Here is a 12,985-nt window from a genome sequence, read left to right as displayed (position 1 = left end):
GAAATTGTGACTTTGCACTCTTGATTTCCTCTCCCTTCACCATCTGCCCACATATACACACAAACATACACACACACATATTATTGGGACTACTTAGGTCTTTTAAAATTAAACAGTGGATCCTCATCAAAGCTTTTGTTTTTTTACTCTAAATTCACCTAATTATTTCTATAACAATACTAGCAGATAACCTAACTCCTTTCTGACGGGCGGCTGAAAATTGAAGGATTTCAGTTAGAAAACTGGATCCTGACTCACTGTATCCCACTCAATAACTTCCTTAAAATATTGTGTGCTTTGGTTTTTATCAAGAATAAAATGGAAGAAATGAAGCTTCCCTCTCACTCAATGAAGAGCAACAGAAACTTCTTTAGCTTCTGTAGCGAAAGGCAATGTGACTATTTTAACTAGGTTTTGGCCACAGAACAGGCTCAAGGCCCAGCTCTTGCATAATACTCTGTACACAAGAACAAATTTTTCCATTCCTGTCCTTGAACATCTGTGGACTTGATGCCCAAGCACTGTTCTAAAATCAAATGCTGGGAGAGGCAGAGAAAAGGAAGGCAAAAACTCTTGAAGTATTTTCCCCTAACTTATCTGCTATCATAATATGTTGGAGAGACAGGCAGGCTTCATAGAGGAGGTGATAATTGAGCTGGCTCTTGAAGGCCTGAGTTGGGGTTTGCTAGGCAGAGGAACTGGAAGGACAGGCCAAGAAAGGGGAATGAGGCATATTCACAAAATGGGGCAGAACACAGTGTGTCTGGAGAGGAAATCTGAAGGGTCACAAGAGATGAGTATCTGTCATATCATGCAGTTTAGACTTTATTCTCTAGACAGTGGGGAGCACCACAGAGGTTCTCGAGGAAGGGATTAAAATGTTGAGATCTATCTAACTGTAGCCACAAGAGAGGATGCGCTGGAGAGGAAAATGAATAATCACACATCTTGGACCATAAGGTGGCCCTTCTGGGAGGCCTCTTAAGGTTCAGAGGGAGCAAAGAGAATCCTAAGAAACGTATGAGGAGACACCAGGGGCCATGAGAAAGGAAGTCCCAAGAGGCTGTGCACCAGAGTTCTTTCTCACTCAGAGCTAGAAGTGCCCTCAGACGAGGTGACGAGGAGATGTGTGAGATCCGGTACCAATTCCACCAGAGAGGACTCCAGGCTATCCGTGCGTTTCTACCCAGTGGCAACTTTCTCAAAAGAGCCTAGAAGTGTCCAGGCATGGTGGCTCACACCTGTAATCCCAGTACTTTGGGAGGCTGAGGCCAGGAGTTGGGAGACCAGGAGTCAAGGCCAGCCTGGCCAACATGGCAAAACCCCGCCTCTACTAAGAATACAAAAAAATTGACCGGGCTCAGTGGCTCATGCCTGTAATCCCAGCACTTTGGGGGGCCTAGGCGGGTGGATCACCTGAGGTCAGGAGTTCAAGACCAGCCTAGCCAACATGGTGAAACCCCATCTCTACTAAATATGCAAAAAATTAGCCAAGCATGGTGGTGTGCACCTGTAATCCCAGCTACTCGGGAGGCTGAGGCAGGAGACTCGCTTGAACCTGGGAGGCAGAGGTTGCAGTGAGCTAAGATCACGCCATTGCACTCCGACCTGGGCAACAAGAGTGAAACTCCATCTCAAAAGAAAAAAAAGAGCCTGGAAGCAACTTTCAGAGATAGTGGTCCAGGAATGCAGGGTTTAGCTTTCAAAATGTAAGATGGGTTTAAGCAAAGGAAGCCACTTCTGGCTTAAAGGAGAAGAAATGTAGGGAGCTGGGGTGAGGCGAATGGAGCATGAAGGGAAGGGAAAAGGCTGCCAGATGGAGAGTAGAGAGAGATGCCTATTTTGAGGGGCAGCCATCTCAGCTGAGAGGTGATCCTATAATAACAGGGGTCCTGAAGATGAGAGAGACGAGAATATTCAAGTCATAAGGGTTACCATTATATTAAAGTGTTAAGAACTAAGCAAGGGTATTTTTAATATTTAATAATGGAAATTAAAATGCCCATTTTACAAATGTGAACATGGAAATTCAGGAAAAACTAAAAGGAAATAGTAAGTAACAAAGCCCAATTCTAAGCCAAGTATTGTATGTCCAATACCAAAGCCCCAACTGTTCTCGGCTCACACCACGCCATTAGCTCCAAGGGAGTGCAAGAAGACAGAGATCCCATATTTCTGAGTGTATTATGGGACTCTGTCATGCCTGTTTTCCTGAAGGTAACAGTAAATGAAAGGGGAGGCTAGCCACAGAGCAGTTTCCTTGAGCAATGCAACACTTTGTTCCAGGAAAAGGAAGTGGTACAATAGCTTTGTGTGTTCAAAAAGAAGGCTTGCTCTGGAAAACAAGGCAATTAAGAAAACAGGACTCATTTAACAACATTTACTGAGTACCTACTATGTGTCAGGTGTAGTACTAGAAGGAGGGAGAGAATGATGAATAAAACAGATAAAGTCCCTATTCCATACTGTGTACAACTTGGTGAACCATCCTTACTATGATGACAGTATAATAATTTTCTATCTTGGCTGATTATACATTATCCCCAATGGAGGTTTGATTAAAAAAAAAAAACATGAAGTCAAAAGTGGTATGAAGATTCTGATTTAGTAAGTCTAAAATGGGGTCCATGAATCTCTATTGTTTTAAAGTTTCTGAAGCACAGTTAACTGAGTGAACTAGATCTCAAGAGAGAAATTAAGGTATCCCCATCTTTTTAATAAGTGTATTTATATGAACATGAGTTGTCTGCTTCTTTTGCATGTGCTTAGTTTTACCATAGGACCAGGCACAAACTTAAAGTTTGTCTTTTTTTAAAGATTTGTTTTTTGTAAGTGGTAAAAAGGTAAATTATTCAAGTAAATTAACTCACAGGCAAAGGAATTATAAAGTAAAAAGAAGGAGGCCGAGGTGGGCAGATCACCTGAGGTCAAGAGTTTGAGACCAGCCTGGCCCACATGGCAAAACCCCATCTCTACCAAAAATACAAAAACTAACATGTGTGGTGGCACATGCCTGTAATCTCAGCTACTCAGGAGGCTGAGGCAGGAGAATGGCTTGAACCTGGGAGGCGAAGGTTGCAGTGAGCTGAGATCACACCACTGCACTCCAGCCTGCGTGACAGGGCAAGACTCCATCTCAAAAAAAAAGTAAAAAGATTTCTCTCTTCTGGCCATGAGGACAATTTAATCTAAGTAAAACATTTAAAAAAAAAAAACAAAAAACCCACAAGTCACATGTTATGGTTAAGTATATATTCTATTCTTGTGCAAACCACACATGAACTTATTAGGTTTATCATACTAGTATTAAGTACAGTTTTAGATTAATCAGGTGGCACCACAAACTTAAGAATCAGTTAATAAGTCTGTTTCTGGGGCACAGATTTAGATGTCAGCCGCAGTAAACTCCAGCAGGAGATACACTGTAAGGATGAGAAAGCAGGAAAAAGCCTTTTGGGATCCTAGGAGCCAACAACCACATTTTGAGGCAGACACAACTGAAACATTGTGAGCCACTTGATGGACCCCATGAACAAGTCCTTTATTCTTCGTCTACACCATGTGATTCACGATTGCCTTTTTGCTTTGACAACCAGGAGGCTCAAAACAAAATATATGGCCCATATCAAGCAACTCTACCAGAACCCTGCTTCATCCTATTAATATTTTCCTTCCCTTATCATCTTTCGGCTCCTCAATGCTTACATTTATTTTATCTGCTTCTATGTGTCTATGTCATTTGCCTTAAATCAGTTTTGGTGCAAGGCAAGGTGAAAATTATTAAAGAATGAGTCAAGTAATCAAAGTACTTCAAACTTTGTAAGCTCTCTAGACAATTTATACATTCTCGCTCGCTTTTCTTTAGATGAAAATTCTCTTCAGGAAAATCTATTCCTAATTTTTTTGGTATGAATTCTTGTATAGTCATGGTTAAATTGTAACACTGCTAATAAACTAACTTCAAACTTAGAAATTACAGTATCGTTTGACTAAAAATTATTTTATATGAGACCCAGCATCTTCCCTTAAGAGCTGTGTAAAGGCCTCTTGAATCTTTGCTTTCTTTTGTATGATACTGATTTATGTTTTGTTTAAGAATTATAAGAATAGCATGTGATAATTGCATAGAGTTTGGAAAATAGAGAAAAGAATACATAATTCAAATTAAAAGAACACATGATCTATTCACATGTCACTGTATCTTACTATTCCTCTCTCTCAGGCTGCAATTCACTCACCCAAATAACGTAGGGGGAAATGTTGATGGCGATATTTCATGTTACCTAATCTTCCTCTCTCTTGTCAGAAGCTCTTCCAAAGACATTCAAAAATACACAAATTCCATCTTTTTCATTCACAGTCACATTCTCACAGACACAGTCCCTGTTTCTACCTGAATGAGATGCAGTAAGGAATCCATAAATTCAATGAGTGTTATAATCAAATTCCTTACTACATCTCAGTCAGGTAGAAACTGGGACTGTGTCTGTGAGAATGTGATTGTGAATGAAAAAGGGAATCTACTTGAATAACTGATCCTATCTTTCAAAGTTGTTCATGTCTTTGTTTTCCAGTCATTTATATCTATAAACTCACCTACCTTATCCAAATGTTACCTTTTTTGCCTCACTTAAGTCATTCTTCCCTATGCCTATAGAAAAAGCCACTGTTTTTCCTTATGTGGCATCAAAATAGGTTCTCTCTAAACTTCCCCCAAAACTTCATTTAAACACATAAACCTTCCTCCAAATCAACTGATCTATACTCAAGAGATTCATCTACAGAAAGACAAATGCCATTCTGAGTTGATGTTTCTCTACCTATATGTGGTGACCCTCATTCTTCCATCTCATTCTTGGTTTCTGAACACTTGATTCACAGGCAAAAGGTGGTATGAGACAATAACTGATGCCAAAACTAAACAGAAATATATTTCTGTGATTCAGTGATAGATTTCATTACAGTAAGGAAGTAATTACATATGGTTTACGAGGTATACTTGTTTTGAGATTTAAACTAGCCTACACTTTTAGAAAAATTATCTTTGGATTTCTTCCATATCTGTCTATTCAGAGAGTGATACAACAGAAGTAGGCTAACATGAAAAGATTTTCAAATATTTGTAATTAAGTAGAAAGTTGCATGGCATATGTGGCCAAAATGTAGTATTTCTGCCGTGAAGTATTAATAAAAAATGAACAATGCAATATTCTTTCCTTACCAAGAAATAGATCAAAGAAGGCTACTCAAATATTCTTAGCAGAACCACCAACCACCATGAAATAATATTCTCATGTAAAAGATGTGGAAACATCATTTGAGATGTCTCTGTCTTGATAATTCACTCTATGGCAAACATCTTGAGTATTACCTTGCAAGTCTGAATCATTCGACTTTGGGCTGCTTCTTGCTCGTCGCTCTGTTTTCTTAATTCCGGGACCACCACCACTGCCGCCTCCGCCGCTTCCACCACTGTGGCCCTTCCCGTAGCCATTGTATACTGTTGTGCAGCTGCTTTTGTAGATAGAAGAAGGAGGGCTGTTGAGGCGGTTCTGGCGATCGATCTGGCGGTCTTTCAGTTTTTTGTGCGGAGGCTTGCTGTACTGGTCTTCTCGGGTGATGTAGCTTGACATTCCATAAAATGGTATAATTTCTAAAATGGATGATTATGATAAACCCAAACTCAGTTTGCATTTTCAATAATAAATTATTAAACGGTCAAATGATCTGGCTCCTGAAGAAGTCTGAAGTATAAAGGAAGTCTAAAGTATTACTAGAGTATAATAAATATTTTTTAAGAAAATACTGCTGGGCATGGTGGCTCATGCCTGTAATCCCTGCACTTTGGGAGGCCGAGGTGGGCGGACTGTCTGAGCTTGGGAGTTAGAAACTAGCCTGGGCAACATGGTGAAACCCCATCTCTACTAAAAATACAAAAAATTAGCCAGGCGTGGTGGTGGGTGCCTATAATCCCAGCTACCTGGGAGGCTGAGGCAGGAGAATCACTTGAACCCGGGAGGCGGAGGTTGCAGTGAACTGAGATTGCATCACTGCACTCCAGCCTGAGTGACAGAGCAAGACTCTGTCTCAAAAAGAAAAAGAAAAAAGGAAATGCCATATACATGATATACATTTAAAGCACTCCCATTTGTTTCTAACCAATCAAGGAATAATCAATCATTAAAAACTACACTGGGTGTTCAGAAAATTTCCTATATTACAGAGAATACTGAAGACAAGGTTGTTACCCCTAAAGAGCTCATATTCTAGTTGAATTTATAACTGAGTTTGATTTTTGCCTTTCAATATGTTTTCAGTAGTTGCAATACACGAAAAAGTTAGAACAAATAAAATACCCCTATTAAACATGTACTTAGAATCAAGCTACTTTGAAAGTGTACTTATCCCTGTAGACAGAACAGTATTTCTATTGGAAAGTATATTGCAGTCAAAGTTTTTTGTGGCATACAAAAAACATTTGAACAAATTTAACCAAGATAATGAGATGACACATTTCCATTTAAAATAATCAAAGCTCACAGAATCAGGGGAAATGTTCAAGGAGGAAGCATAAGGATAAAGAAAAGCCATCTCTGAAATCTGGTGCCAAACATAATAAGCTATGGTCTCAAACTTCTCTTTTGGAGTAATATAAGGCAAGACAAATGAAGAATGTCACCTGACTTTACTATGCACAGTTTAAAGTGGCTCAAAAGAAAATAGAAGCCTACAAACAATCTTATGATCTCAAGGGGAAAACTTTATGTTAAATTTAAATTTTTAAATCAGTTCAAAATTATTTTTAGGTATCAGTAAAAAATGACAATGCATAACATAAAGATTGGGTCCTTATATCTTTATAAGAAAAAAGGGTCACCTCATCTATGGAGTGACAATACCATCCAAATCTGAACACTTCTGAGAGCAAAAAGGGAGGAATATCAATAATTTCTTCAAGGCAAGAGACCTAAACTAGGACTGTCACAGGCACAACAGAAATGTATGGTTATTCTGCATAATTTAACAAAACTGCTGTCTCAATTACTCAACAGTAAAGCTCCACTGTTTCTTACTGTTAACATAGCTAAAGCATAAACAAGAGTTGTTTTGTTAAAAAAACCTTCATGAGAGAACCAGTTTGCACTAGAGAATGTGTCAAAACAAATATAATCCTATTCAGAGAGTATGTATCCAAAGAAACTATGTCAAAATATACCAGAAGGATAGTAAATGTTCTAAACACCACGATGCATTACACGTGAGATTTAACATATTCACCATGGGCACTAATAATCTTTTCAGACATGTTGAAAACTTTAAAAACTCTTATAGTTTAGAAAATTAATATTTAAATTGCTTTTAGGTATGCACACTAAGAACTAAGGTAAAAGAATATATAAATGGCTTATTTATAAAGGGAAGGGATTTTGTTTTACTGCTTTAATTTGAAATCAATGAAATCATTTTTATTTGCATACATTATTGCTCTGTCATTTTAATTAGACCCAAATACACCATAAAATGAAGAGACTACAATTTTGCTTAACTCTAATGATGATTTAAATCATACTGTTGTCTTGCCTAAAATTGCAAAGGACAGCATTTACAAAATAGTAACCATGTGGCATCCTACTAACAGACTGCTAAAATAAGGCTAGTCAGACATGTACTAGCAAGCAGTGAGTCAGTCACCAAGGCCTGACTTGTCATCAGAGCTCAGATCCAGCCAGAAAGCTCTAAGAAACACTCAATTATTTAATGCATATTGTGTCAAAGCACTGAATACATTAAAAAAAAATTACAGCTAACTAAACTTTTTCAGTTTTTATCCAAATGTTTTCATAGTGTATCCCCAATACTTGATGTTTTCTTGGTGTGTCACATGGAAAAAAGATCAAATTGATAGGAAGTTATTGATGCTGCTGTGAAATCAAAGTATTGATTTCACGTTTTGCTATCATCCCCTTATACAACATTGTGAAAGCACCTGATTAATTTGAATTATGTCAAATTTCTTTGACTACTAAAAAAAACAAATAAATAAAACACACATACAGTCAAATTCTATCCCTAAGTTACAACGGTATATTTCACTTAAAATATCATCTCAAAAAAGTTTTTTCTGTGAATAAGTTATAATGTGAGATGAACAGGGAAAAATTATATATATAAAATATATAATTATAAATAAATTATAATTATATAGAAATTATATAATTACATTGTGAAAAGTGATAACTTGCTCAAACATTCTATGGTATAACAGGCATTTCTTCTGCAATGTATCTAAACCAACAAAATAAATGTCTGAAGCAGTAAAATGCTTCCATTCATAGTGAGACTCAGAAGAAAATCACTTTGCAAAGTCCTAGAGGCTAAAGTCTAATTTTACCCTCAATTATCTGGTTTCTTAGTATCCATTTTGATAGAGAAAGCCTTTAGACTAAACCAACACCAAGGTCAAAACTTTAAAAAGATATAATGTTGGTAGCTCTGAGGCTCTTTTCATATCCAGGTAAGTATTTGCCTAACAATCAGTGAAATTGTGGCTGCACTAATGGCTACTCTTAAACTAAAAGCAGGTTCAGGAAGGCCACATCAACAGCCAGGGGATTTTTGAGTTTTGCCAACATCACAACATACAGCCTTTCAGGAAACCCAAAGGTTGTTGAGACTTCACAATCTTCAAACATTGGAAATGGGGCACAAAATACTTTTCAATTTCCCTTTAACTGGTAGATCATATGGATACCAAAGAAACGATGTACCACAGTTGTACCTCAGGCCACTCTCACATACAACCATGCTTTCAGGACATGGGAACGATGTCACACTGCCACTTTTCTAATATAAAAGGTGGCTACCTTACTCCTTGATCTTGTAAGGTGGGGGTTGGGGCCAAGTTTGTGAAAAATGAAAGAAAGAAAAAGAACTAAACCCACACAGTAATTTTTCCAAGGCACCATTCAGGACAAAGGAAGCTAGGAATTCCCCATGAGTCTTACAAACCACCTAGATCCTTTTCTACTATGCTTATTTCACAAGAAACAAAGGGCCGCCTTGAACTATTGAAATGCTGTAATCAGTTTCAACAGCTCCTGACGCCAGCGAAAATCTACTCACCTTGCTCACCATATATTGTGTGGGGAAGATGATGCTGGGGAAAAAACTGTGGCGGCATATCTCCAGGTCCAGTAACAGGTGGGTAGTAAGCCGTGTGTGAGTTATGAATAAAATGTGGATGGTGAGTCAGATAGGGAGGGAGATGATGGGTTGGAGACATGGCTGAGGGGTAGCTTGGGGGATAACACTCAGGAGACTGGGGTGTGACCACTACCCGGCGGACTCCAGTGCTATCTTCAATCACCTGAAGAAAAACACAAAAGGAAAGAACGCAGTACATATTAGCAGCCTATGAATATATATAGTATTAATAACTTCCACTTTAATTTTACTTTTCTCTTCCACCATAGAAAAAAACGAATGCATGTTGTATTCTGGTTCTCTAGTTCAATCAGTTAAATGGGTTCTAGAAGTAATAACATGTAACTATTAAAACGTACAAAAACAAATTATTCATCAACATCTGATTCTGATCCCATGTAACTTTTTGGAGAGACCAGTATTTGATAATAAATCTTGTTTTTGTCTTAAAATTTTCACTGGCTTCATCTAAGACAAGTGAATTTAATGTGTGCTTAAACTGATTATAGGAGTGACTTTTGAATTTAACTATCAGTTCAGTGGTTTTCCAGAAAGAGGCTTTCTGTGCCACGTAAGTACTTTTCCAGGGCTGGGCTTCTAGATACGCCGACAACATTCTTCCCCATTCCTGCTTTAAACCTAACATGCACAGTTCCATCATCATCAGGGCTTTAGGAAATAAAGGGGGCATTAACGTCAGAAGCCATAAATGTGCCCTAAGATTACTTAATCTAGGACTGAGGATGAAACAAGGGATTCTGACCAAAGAAAAACTTAAGTAGCCCCAAATCAGTATGGACACTTTTGCTCCCAAGATGTCCTGATGATGAGTGTTGTGAAAGAAGATGCTTGGAAAAGAAACCTGTTATGAGAAAAGCAAGCCAATCAACACTCTATCCATTCTTTTTCCAATTCTTTGTTCATTATTTATTGTTAGAGATGGGATTTCACTGTGTTGCCCAGGCTGAAGTGCAGTGGCTACACGCAGGTGTGATCATCATACACTACAGCCTTGAACTGGCCTCAAGTCATCTTTCTGCCTCAGCCTCCAAAGTAGCTGGGACTACGGGCATGCACGACCGTGCCAAGCTCCTCTGAATGTTTTTTAATTCATCCAAGAAAAGCAACGAAGGCAGCACAATGCCAATATTTATTGCCTCTGTGGCCAGCATCACACTACCAGCTCCTATGAGCAAACAACTTTGGTGAGACACAATGAAAGAAATAACTAACACAACAGATACCATGATCAAAAGGTAAAGCTGTAGGGGTACAGAGAATGATAACATGAGATGGGAGAATCAGGAAAGGCTTCAGGGACCTCAAAGAATTGGCAGGGCTGGGACAGCTGAGAGATGGCCTCCGGGTCAGGGACCTGCAAGGAAGTGGACACGGAGTAAACCTGGCAGTGAGGGCCAGGCTGCCAAGAAGCCACGCCAGCTGATCTAATCAAATATGTGAGACAATCGGGCACACACTCTGACAGGAAGTTTTGTTTTTCAAAAAAAAAGGACGAAATCTAAAAACCCCATAAAACTGACCTTCTATATTGAAATGGATTTCTCATTATACCTCAGGAGGTTGATTATAGGACAAAATAAAATGACTTAATCATGTCTAAAACATCTTAACAACAACAAAAAACTATACTTAGCTTCATATTTTAAAAGTAGTGCTTAAGCCAGATTGGCAAGTCTGTCAATGCTTATGTTATATTTCAGTATACAAAATTGGTTTAGTTTGAATGAACGGCCATTAATCTTTATGTTAAAAAAAAAAATCTTTACATTCATTAATAAATCTATCAAAATAAATGTTTCTACTATGTTAATAGTTCATAAATAAGACAATATTACCTATTTAAAATTAAGATTCCTAGTCAGATGCTTAGGACACAGCTTTTCATGTGATCTTTAATAAATATAATCCCTTCTGGGCCTTGGCAAGCTAATCACACTAACCTCATTTATGAATGCATGGAAGCTAATTTACAAGTGTATGTGAAGTGGGTGCTTAAACCATGACTTTGGAAATTCTCATGCGTGTATTGATAATAATCATCAAAGCTTCTTCTATTTTGTCTAAAACGTAGAGCTGTATGCTGTTTGGTAGCACACATATATAAATAGCACACGCAGTATAAATACATCATGATTTTTTCCTACGATCTGACACGAACACGCATTATCATACAGTGTCTTATTTCCCTCCTCACCCTCTACTAGCTATTAAGAAAAAAGAAAGGCATATTCCAGATGTTTCTCTTTCATGCAACCTTCATTCAATCCTGGAAGGACCAGAGAAGTAAAGTACTTGTTTTCTAGAGGTTTACAATCTTTATTCTTTCATTCAGTGTAAAACTTCCAATAGTCAACCAGCAACATAGACAACTGATGAAGTAGAACAAGAACAGGGCTCTCACTAAATATTAAGAGGAATGCTTTGGACTTTTAAACAGGATTATTTATAATGAAAAAATTTATTTGATCATTTTATCATATAACTTTGGACCTGTTAACAAAGTGGTTTAAAAAAAAAAATTATCAAAAGGCATTAACTTTTTGAAGTTTTTTTTTGAAGTAGCTTTTTGAAACCACAAATTGCCTGCACATATAAAAATTGCTTGACAGCTCCATTTTAAAGTATCTTATTCTGTGGGATTTGTAAAAGGTTTTTATTTACATGTGCATGCATAATGAAATCCTTTTAGAAACCTGTTCTTGACAAACCCAAGCCTGTCTTATCATTAAAAAGATTTATTTCAAAAAAGTGAAATATTGGCCTGGTGCAGTGGCTCACGCCTGTAATCCCAGTACTTTGGGAGGCCGACGCAGGTGGACTGTCTGAGGTCAGGAGTTCAAGACCAGTCTGGCCAACATGGTGAAACCCCATCTCTACTAAAAATACAAAAAAATTAGCAGGGTGTGGTGGCGTGGGCCTGTAGCCCCAGCTACTCAGGAGGCTGAAGCAGAAGAATTGCTTGAACCCAGGAGGTGGAGGCTGCAGTGAGCCAAGATCACACCACTGCACTCCAGCCTGGGTGACAGATGGAGACTCCGTCTCAAAAAAAAAAAAAAAAAGATGAAATATTAATTCTGAAATAGTAGAAATATAAAAAATATGTTAATATTTTTTACCATTTTTCTATAACATAAATTGCAACATATTTTAGTTATCCAATTCAGCTTTGATCTACATCTAAGGAAATTATGCCTAAGTCTCCCCCAAAATAAGAAAATCTGAGGAGCAGTAACAATGCACAAAATAATTGGCAACTAAGGAAACAGTGGCAGTAACATTCTTTAATAAAGATGGCTCATAAATAAATATATTACTGTAGTCGAATTTAGACATCAGACAGAATTCGGTCCAAAACACCCGAGGCAAAAAAATATGCCCTCAGTCTTCGCAGACGACTATGGGAAAGACAAATTCATTTCCTTTTGTGGTGTAGGAAATTGTGACAATGTCCAGAGGCAGACAAATCACCTGTATTCAATTCAACTATTATTTCCTGACACATATTACGTGCTAAGGACTGGATATTCAAAGGGGAGAAAAAAATAAGTGCTCAACAGTAAGACTCAGCCACACAGCCTAAGAATACAAAGAGGAAAATTAGACTAAGTCCTAGTAAGTGCTGTTAAGAAAGCAGAAGTGTGGTGATTTCAGAAATCAGAATAAATATTCTTCATCTAAATTTTTTCCAGCTCTATGACTCAACAGAACTGTCACTCACGTATCCTCTCCAGAGAAGCATAGAGCCTTGGAAAAGATCATT

General features: G+C 37.9%; 1 protein-coding gene across 6 annotated transcripts in view; it reads right to left on the bottom strand.

The window, feature by feature from the left end:
• Nucleotides 1–12,985, bottom strand: part of FNDC3B (fibronectin type III domain containing 3B) — a 365,202-nt gene that overhangs the window by 145,934 nt on the left and 206,283 nt on the right. For all 6 annotated transcript variants that reach the window (XM_063621666.1, XM_063621665.1, XM_063621667.1 and 3 more), the window contains 2 exons: nucleotides 9,124–9,367; nucleotides 5,372–5,653 (listed from right to left, as the gene is read on the bottom strand). In XM_063621666.1, coding sequence (XP_063477736.1) covers nucleotides 5,372–5,653; nucleotides 9,124–9,367 — 526 coding nt within the window. The remainder of the gene's footprint in view (nucleotides 1–5,371; nucleotides 5,654–9,123; nucleotides 9,368–12,985) is intronic.

This window comes from Symphalangus syndactylus, chromosome 17 (genome assembly GCF_028878055.3).
Source record: "Symphalangus syndactylus isolate Jambi chromosome 17, NHGRI_mSymSyn1-v2.1_pri, whole genome shotgun sequence".
Taxonomy (NCBI): domain Eukaryota; kingdom Metazoa; phylum Chordata; class Mammalia; order Primates; family Hylobatidae; genus Symphalangus; species Symphalangus syndactylus.
The sequence above is the reverse complement of the archived record's forward strand: the minus strand, read 5'-3'. Positions and strand labels throughout refer to the sequence as shown.